Raw genomic sequence first — 9,732 nt, forward strand, 5'->3', positions numbered from 1 at the left:
AATATCGTGGGAGAGAACGCGGAAAAGGGGTTTTAGAGTCGGTGGCGAAGCGGTGGGACGGTTTAAATTTGACACTTGGCTTTGGGCTGAGTTTTTGTAAAATATCTCGGAATCTAAGGCAGATGGCGAAATTTTCGTAATGACCTTTTTTGTAGAGCGAGTTGAGGGCTACGAAAAAGGTTCAGACTAAAATTTCGCTATCTGCGCTTGGTTCGGAGATATTTACTGAAAACTAAGCGGATTGCGGGGTTAAGAGACAAAAACATCATTTGAGACAATAGTGGCCGTTTTTTAAGACATTTTTGGGTTTCCGGTCTAAGTATTACGCACAAAATATTACGGTGAATAATGTAATGATAATGATATATTGATCAAAATTGTTAGAACTGTCTCTTTATGTGATTTCAATGAATATTATTGGAATTTGCAAATTATTGAGTGTTGATACTGTCATCTAATTATCCGCTTTGTTGATTTTACTTGAATTTTATTAGAAGACTGTAAAAATGACTTAAATTTGATGTCTTGAATGTCAAGAAATCTTTCTAAAAAAAAGCATGGGCGATATCTCGAACGAATGGAGAAAGTAAGGCGTCATTATCCTATCTTCCTATAAATTGTGTCTTAATTCAAGCCATTTGCCTACTAAAAATCAATTATCATAGATTACTAAATTTTTCCCGAGGATTCTGAGAAATATAAAACTGATGAAACCATCAAATCGCGTTAGCAATTTATTTTCCTTAATTTTCATTTCGCAAAAATGCCCCATGAAACGATTATCAAGTCTCATGAAAGAAAGTGGTTAACGAGCGTACGCATCAGACATACACCACACACACCAAGTTTTACCACCAACGACGTACCCATGATAGCAGGAACGCCTCGACACGCCTATGAGAGTTGCTAGCAAACGCTAAACCCGGTTTTTTTCCGGGTTGTACAAAACACTACATATCCTACTGCTTGATCATTATCTGACGCTAGCTTGTAAACAGGGAATGCTGTTTATATACGGTTCTGATTCGATTTGGTCCATCAAGTCTGGGCTGTTCTCTGACATTCACGATGTTTCGAAAAAAAACGTGTTGCTAGCGGAAATGAAGTCATTAGTTCCTGTTGCTCGGGAGGCGGATGAAAATTTATGGTCAACCCGCGTGGAACTGTGGACTATGCGCTTCATTTGAGATTCTTCGGTGATCGATTGAGCGACCTTGATGCCAAAATCATGACCCACATTCTGCTGGGAGGAATAAGAGAAAAATACTGGGATTGAATCTATTGAGTTGAAGGTTCAGAGCTGCTCATGAATTCTTCATTCGATACGTCACCGCAATATTTTTTTACTGTTTATCGAAATGGATGAAAAAACAGGTGGGAAATTGTGTTCGTCGCCATAAAGGATTGCCATTTTTTCTGATAAATTACACGGAAAAAGAATATACTTGACGCGAGTGTAAAATATACTTCAATTGGAAGATGATTGTTTTGTGTCAGAATATAAGGGTCAAAAAGTGGAGGTTAAAAAATGAGGGGCAGAATATTAGGGTCAAAACATTAGGGTCAGAATATAAAAGCCCTCATTGCCTCACACCCACTTTTTTTACTTTTACATTCCGACCCTCATTCCTTCACCTTTACATTCAGGCCCTCAGTTTTTGACTCTAATATTCCGACCCTCATTTTTTAACCTCCACTTTTTGATCCTTATATTCTCACACTCAGTGTCTGGCCCTTATATTACACTTGAGACGGCTTGGCATCATTTAACATCAGTAATAACTAACGCTAATACTAAAATGCTAAAATCAACTAAACAATAAACAAATACACTGAATAAATTCGAGAGTCACAAAGTCACCACAGTTTAAGAAAAACCAAATATTGTTCAGTAATTTTTTATATACCTTTTTTTTATTTGTCAATAGCTGTAAATACATGTAAATACTCTAAATACATGTAAATACCTTTCTAATAAAAAAATGGTTAAAAAAGAGCGCTTGGTATAACTCGGGCTGATACCCGGTATAAAATTCGAAAAATACGAAACGTTTGAAATTATCCTATAAATCACAACAGCGAAAATTAGAGCAATTAATTGAACTTTGAATGATATCGATAAAACTTGAATGTGAACTATGCCAAAAATTCCCCTCGGAAGCACCAAAAAATGAGGAATCGAAAAATTTGGAATTGCTGTCAGCAATTTTTTCCAATTCCCAAATTTATATTGAAAACTCTCCAAAGATCTTCCGAAAGGTTTTCATCAATCGTCGGAATTACCCCATTAATCACCCAAAAAACAATAAATGAAACCATCCATTCTCCCCCTCGAGACAAAAATTAATGTTCCCCATGAATGATTATGATTGACTGCAACCCCACGATTTATGGATTGACCAACTGATTAAATTCAAATTACGATGCACAGTAGGTTATGATAGAGATCGTACATCTACACTGGTGCGACAGGTGCGCATTAACTCTGCATTTAGGATCAACCGATGTACGATGAATACGTGATGGTTTTTCACACGTGTTACAAGCTGTGTCTCGTATGAGTTTTTCGCCGTAAAAGGTGAATGGTTGAAGAGAGTAGGTGAAATCGTACCTATGAAAAATTGGAAAGGAAAGTTATCATGACGATTGTGATGTGATTCCTCCTCCTTTATGGGAACGTGTAAATTTATGACTTTGGAGCGTTGGAATGCGAATGAAGATACAAATATCACTGGTGTCAGGTATGAGGTGCAGGAATTCATGAATTTATGAAGTCTTTTTCCCTCACACATTCGTGGATTTTCTGCTTAACATTTCGAAAGTCTTGCAATGAGACGTTTTTTCGTCTAAAAACAAGACGTTGAAGTCCTTTTTCCTGCCAGATTCGATATTCTTTCATCGAAAGGGATGGCGGAAGTAATCCAAATACTAATGAAAAAAACTATTTGTTCTCAGAATAATTTTTCATGAAATAAAGGGTAAATTTTACAGTTTCGTCTCAAATTATCCTCACGTTCAATCAATTTTCCCAGGCCAACGGAGAAAAATTCCCCATTCGTCTCGCACTTTTTCCCCAATAAATAATACTCCGTAACCTTGAATGACAACAAACCAATCCCATAAAATCCAGATCATCCGGAAAAGCCTCGGTACATGTCATCACACTGACTCACGCACCTCCTTGGCAAGCTAACTGTCGCAAAATGCGACAAGGACGCGTCTTGCCGCGATGCGTGTGTGCCACCGCGGGCAGTCTGTTTCGCATCCTATCGATCGTAACTACCGATCGATCTCCTCAAAGACGTGATCGCGAATAAATCGTTATTCCCCGGGTTTTTACACGTCCGCGAGAAACAAACATCCACGAGCCCCGGTATACAGGTATATATTGGTTATCCTCTTATACGACATATCGTACATGTTTGTACATTTATAAGACAGTGGACGGCGCCGATTTGTAATCGAGATTAGAATCGATCCACTTGGTGGGGTACCAGCGGCATTTCTATGAAGTGATCCCAGTCAATAATACCAATCCGATGGGAGGAAGCCCCCACATGCCATGTTGCGACTACTTGCCAACGATTGAAGAATCACATTTCACGTTCTTCTCTGCTTCTTTTTTCAGCTCGATTATTCTTATTCATTTATTTAGTTTTTTTTTTGTCAGTTCTGTAATGTACAACTCGTCTGTCATGACCAAGACCAAGTAGACGCGTCGTAATAAATCTTGACAGAAGTCAATTTCAAATTATTTTGTATTTCTCATTTTTTCATTTCATTATTGATCTTTTTTTTGGTTTTTTTGATATTTCGGTCCGTTTTTTATGATAATTTTTTGTATCTCACATTATATTATTATTATTATTATTATTATTATTATTATTATTATTATTATTATTATAGTTTTTATTGAATCCCTGAGGCACATAAAATCTCCTAAAGGCAAGCAAAATTTGTAATTGGTAATTTTGCATAAAAAGTCCTATGATTTCATGTCTTAAGGGGTTGATAACTTGTAATAGTGCCAGGTCATAGATGAATAGTGACTGAATAGTCTGCAAGTGTCTCGAATTGAGACTGAAAAAATCTCTGAAACCTGGTGACTTGAATTTCAAGACATTATGAGAATGTCTTGTGTATTAAATTTCTTGTTTTTAGACGGGAGAAATTTTTTTTTAAGACATTCAAAATTTTAGGGGTTAGAAAGTTATCCGATAAGACCCATTTTTGTGGCTAACGTCTTAAATTCAGTAGCGAAGTGGTAAGAGGAGATAACTCAATTTTGACTATTGACCGGTTTTCAATCAGTATCTCGGAATCTAAGGGAGATAGCGAAATTTTTGTTATAACCTTTTTTGTGGAGCCGATTGAGTGGTACAATTAATGTAACTACGAGAATTTCGCAATCTCCCATAGATTCCGAGATATTGATGGAAAACTGGTCAATAGTCAATATTGACTTATCTCCTTTTACCACTTCGCTACTGATTTAATTTCTTATTTAATATAAATTTGTGATTATTTATTTTTCAGTGTCTCCCGCACTGCCCCTCGTCGATGTTGTACGGGGTCGAGACCCCGATAGGGACAGGAAGAGGGAGCACATATGTGATAGAGAGTCCCATCAGTCCGGCCAGGAGCGAGAAACGAGAGAAACCCGGGAAAAACACAGAGACAGGGAGCGGGACAGACTGCGGGAACGGGAACGTGACGTATCGGTCTGTGGAATTGAACCACCTGATCCCGTTTTCGTATCGTCCTCAGCGGCTCTACTCGCGCTGCAGAGGATAAAGGAGGCCTCGCTGTAAGTACACAATGGTGTTCGAGTTGGTGCGAGGGGGGAGGGGGGAGGATGAGTGATTCAACTCGCCGAATTCGGTAATCGATACATTTTTCGAGGTGGGGGGCGCAAAATCGGAGATCGGGGAATGCAGATAATGAAATCCCGCGGTGAAAGTTTTTATTTCGCAAAAATGAAAAGAGAAATTCTTGACCTTTTGGCGGTTTTTGGAATTGGTCTGATTTCTAGGAGACAATTTTTTTATTTGGATTCGGAGGTTTAGAGCTTTTTAGAGGTCAGTGGAAGCGTGAGGTTGCAGAAGAATTTAATGGTTCCTGAAGAATTAAATGTGAATGTTCAGTATTTTATAATGAAAAAGGAAAATATTGGAATTTAATGGGAAATATTGATCGATTTCGTAATTAAATTGATATATAACTGTTCAAGAATAATATTTCCGTCCACTATCAACAATTTTCTGTGACAAAAGCTATTAACATCCTCACAAAAGTTTAAAGTTTATGAATTTATAATTAAATTGATAATAATTTAAGAATAATATTTTCTTCCACTATTTTTGGAATTCGCGAATTGATTTCTCAGTGGAGACAATTTTCTGATTTGAGTTAAATGTCTGGAATTTTTTTGCGGTCAATGGAATCGTGAAGTTGAAGAGAAATTAATTCTCCCTCATGAATTAAACACAGAAAATAAAAATAAAAAAAATATTGAGTGGAAAATATTGTTTATAAAATTAATCTACTCTTCTACAATTGAAATTCATAATGAAATTGATGATTAACAATTCAATAACAATATGTCCATCTACAACAAACAATTCCCCATAAAAAAAATCCCAACATCCTCGCAGTTCCATTTTTTGTCCCCCATAAATCCCGGTATCATTCTCACGTGATAGTTCCAACAAACTGCGTGTTTTCCAGTATGCACAAACCCAGCACCCGCATACAGCAACGGCGGGGTTCTAGGAGATGTGCGCCCTCCCGCAGTGAATTCTCATCCGCTCAAGATACTTTACGAGAAAATTCAACATCTCCCGGCAAAACAGCGAGCTTCCCTCCCTTTAACCTTTTTTCTCCGGCTCGTACGTATCTATCGGATCGCGAAAGACTTCCTCGAGGGTCGAGGCTAAAATGCGAAACGGATAGGAGAGATGTTAGCATGCCACAACTGTACATATATATGACGGTTGTTGAGAACATGAGAGCCGGAAAAGGGCTGTGCGACAGGGGTTAGGGGGATTCAACGAATTATGTTGTCCAAGGTCTTTCGCGTTGTTTGTCATATACACTTGCACACAGGAAAAAATAAAATTTCAATTTTCATGCAACAATTGAAGTAAAATCAACTATTTTCAATCATCAAATTTGTCAATTTTAATTGACAAATTAAAATTGCCGATTTATCGCGTAAGAAAAATTAGAAAAAATCATGAATATTCAGCGTCCCTCAAATTACGTTTTCCACGCGATTATTATTTTTTCACACATTCGTTGTTAATAAATAAATAATCGGCATTGTTTAAAATTGCAAAAATCAGAATATTAATAAACTTGTTCCGATTTCAAACAAATCATTTTTATAATAGAAAATTAATTATTTATAAATTATTCATAGATGTCGATCATAATGTAAGGGTCAAATCCTTGTAATATTACAGAAATTTAATACTGATGGGGATCCCTGATCGAGATTCAAATTCAGACCTGTAAAGTTTGAATAATAAAATCACAGTAAAATATCGGGAAACTGAGGGTCAAATGGGGTTCAAATAAACGCTCTGATGTTCGAGAAAAAATATTCAAAGTACTTGGATATCCTCAAAAACGTGAAATCTCTAAAAAAAATCCTAGACCCCAAATCGCGTGGCTTTTATGCTGATTTCACCGCAAAAAAACATTCCGAGACGAAAAGGTTCAGATGAGATTGCTCAAGTTGAGTCTGTACCCGAGTCGTTAGACGTTGCGACGAAGGGATTTCATCATGATGTCTCTGGCCGTCCAATCCGAGTCTTGGGCCGCGCACGCCTGTCCAGCTTAGCCACAAGAGAGGCAAAACCCGAGCTTAAAACTCCCAGGCTATTCCGCTGGGAGTCATTTCACGGTGGGAAAACCGGCCTCTTGATCTCGATACTCTTACCCAGTTGGATTGGTAACCCTCTGGGCGTCCAGACCTAAAGGGATATATCAGACTGGAAATAAACCTCTCGTATCAATGCATTTCACTGTATAAACTCCGGTTAAAGTACGACATCAAATGTCTCACAGCGTGTCCACCCGTGGTAACGCGATTTATGCTAGTTTAACCGCTGCCTCATGATGTTGTTTATGACTGGGATACCCTGCCCCGTCGCTTCTACATTTCGATGAAATACGAGTCAGTTAAGTGAATTATGTTCGTTAAAGACATTTCCAACCGCGTGAAAATAATAAAATGTATTCTTTGTTGGATCAGTACATGATGATCGCTAAAAAATATTGTTTTATTCGAAATTAATGAACTATTCATTTCAGGTAATTAAAAGATTTTCGGTGAAATCAATGAATTCATGAATTTGCAAAAAAATATTTGAGTTAGTAAATAAAATTCAATAGTTTCTGACGGAAAAAATCATGAAATAGCAGATTTCACTGGAAATGGAGTGAAATTCCTCATTTTTCAGCTGCAAAAAGACGAGAATTCTCAAGTTTACTCGAATTTTCAATTGAGTAGAAATCTAAAAAAACATTTACCTGAATTTTCATGAATTTTCATGGAATAATTAAACTGAAATTAACAGTCTCCATCGATTTTTTCACAAAATTTTGAATTTTCCATGACGAAGTTTTAGTGGAACTCCTACATCCTCGAAATTTGCACAGACTATTTAATTAAAATGCGTCATTTCTCTGGGTAAATAATTTAATCTATTCTTTGCACTATTTAATAGACAATAATTCAGAAAAATATTAATTGATTCAAATAGAGGTTTTGTTTGAAATGAATGAATCATTCATTTAATATAATTAAAACATCTCTAAAATATTATTGAAATGCATAGAAAAATTTCAAATAAATAATTTCAAGCTGTTGCCAAAAGTCAAAATTTTCCGTTACCCCGTGAAGAAATACCAATCACGAAATCCAATTCCCGGTGATTCGATTATCGAAACGCCAGTGAGAATAATAAAGTGATCGCACGATTGCCGGTATGGATGTATTATTAAGCGAGTTTATTGGTGCATAACCGAGACAAAACCGCCTCTCCTCATCGTGCTGCCGGTTTATTCCCCCTCCGCTCCCCCCTCCCCTCCCCATCCCCCGCGACCGTGTGTGGAAAGCAAAGAGAAATTACACCCAGTCGTGAGTTTTTTTCCAGTGTTAAAACACATGAACAAGAGGGAGAGACTAGTAATCGATCTGAAGTCTACACCAATCCGCGGATGAAGACGTCTTGTACGATATTATTCCCATGATTATCGATATTCCTGATGGGCGACTGGCGGTGATACCCGTCAAATTTCTTGCGCGTTATAATCGACTGCTCCCAGTGGAGGATAAATTACGCGATAAAGTGCAGGGACAATGTGGGAGATGTCCAAATTTGGCTGCAAAGTCGCGGTGCATCTCCATCGATCTTGATCACTGCCAATGCCACCTCATTCACATACGCATTGTTGATGTCCCGTTGCACCGCAAATGACAGTGCCGGGTATTCCTCGGTGTTTTGAGTTATGAGAGCTAACCTTATTACTCTTTTCCTCCCAGGGTATTTCACAAGCGGCCGACGCTGACACCAGGAATTGGATTGGGCGGACGTGGTAACAGCGGGGTTACCAGTAACGGTGGTAGTCTCGGTGTTGACGCTGACTGTGGTGATGCCCTCAAGCGGCGCAAGGTCCACAGGTGCGACGTCGCCGGATGTGACAAGGTTTACACCAAGAGTTCGCATCTCAAGGCGCACAAGAGGACACATACCGGTAAGTTTTTTGTTTATTATTTTAATTGTGGGGGCGACTTAGGGAGGCTCCCCAGGAATTTTCGGCACAAAACGATAATTTGATAGCGAGGTGAATATGTCATATGATAATCAAGAATGGGACAATATGAATTCAGTAGCGAAGCGGTAAACCGGGTTAAATCGATTTTTACTATTGGCTAGTTTTTGACGAATATCTCGGAATCTAAAAAAGATAGAAAGATTTTTGTCATGACCTTTTTTGTAGAGCCAATAGAGCGTTATAAAAAAAGTCATGAGAAAAATTTTGCTATCTCTCTTAGATTCCGAGATATTCAGCAAAAACTGGCTAATAGTCAAAATCGACTTAACTCGGTTTACCGCTGCAATACTGAATTTCATCCAGAGAATTTTATCTGAACCAACTATCATTCGGTTGTTAATTTTCAAATAAACATGAGTTCATAGTGAATACCAGTTATCTCTTCGTGAGATACATTTGATTGGGAGAAATCGAACTTCTCTAGAATTGAAGTTCCTTTTATTTGTCGCAATAATGAGAGTATTTGATTTCTTTCTAGCCAAAAGTTTGCCAACTCCAGAAATTCGTTGGTTTACTCAAAAATCAAAATTATTCTCATGACTAAATACGTTGTTATCTCAATCAACACGATCATACGTTGTTCCAAGTAAATTATAATTGAAGTGAGCATTTCGTATGTCGAATCAGGATGAATATTGTTACGCGGAAAAAGCTTTGAGATTGTAGTAAGATGTCGTTGAGTTGAAAGAAGTTTATATTTCTTGACTAAAAAAATCGCATTAGTTTACAATAACAGAATCACAGATTACGGCAATTCAACACAAATTTGGATATCACAAATTTCGTTCAATGTGATGTACGGAAAGCTCAATTTAAACATCGGCTTCATTCGAGAAAACAACATTCAATTCATTCCTCAATGTAATCATCTCCTAGGTACGAATTTTT

General features: G+C 37.5%; 1 protein-coding gene across 1 annotated transcript in view; it reads left to right on the forward strand.

The window, feature by feature from the left end:
- Nucleotides 1–9,732, forward strand: part of LOC107040520 (zinc finger protein with KRAB and SCAN domains 1) — a 30,830-nt gene that overhangs the window by 9,382 nt on the left and 11,716 nt on the right. Inside the window, exons 4-5 of the mRNA XM_015260639.1 lie at nucleotides 4,537–4,807; nucleotides 8,552–8,763. Of these exons, the coding sequence (XP_015116125.1) occupies nucleotides 4,537–4,807; nucleotides 8,552–8,763 (483 nt within the window). The remainder of the gene's footprint in view (nucleotides 1–4,536; nucleotides 4,808–8,551; nucleotides 8,764–9,732) is intronic.

Source organism: Diachasma alloeum, unplaced genomic scaffold (assembly GCF_001412515.2).
Source record: "Diachasma alloeum isolate Michigan unplaced genomic scaffold, Dall2.0 Dall_scaffold_00338, whole genome shotgun sequence".
NCBI classification, from domain to species: domain Eukaryota; kingdom Metazoa; phylum Arthropoda; class Insecta; order Hymenoptera; family Braconidae; genus Diachasma; species Diachasma alloeum.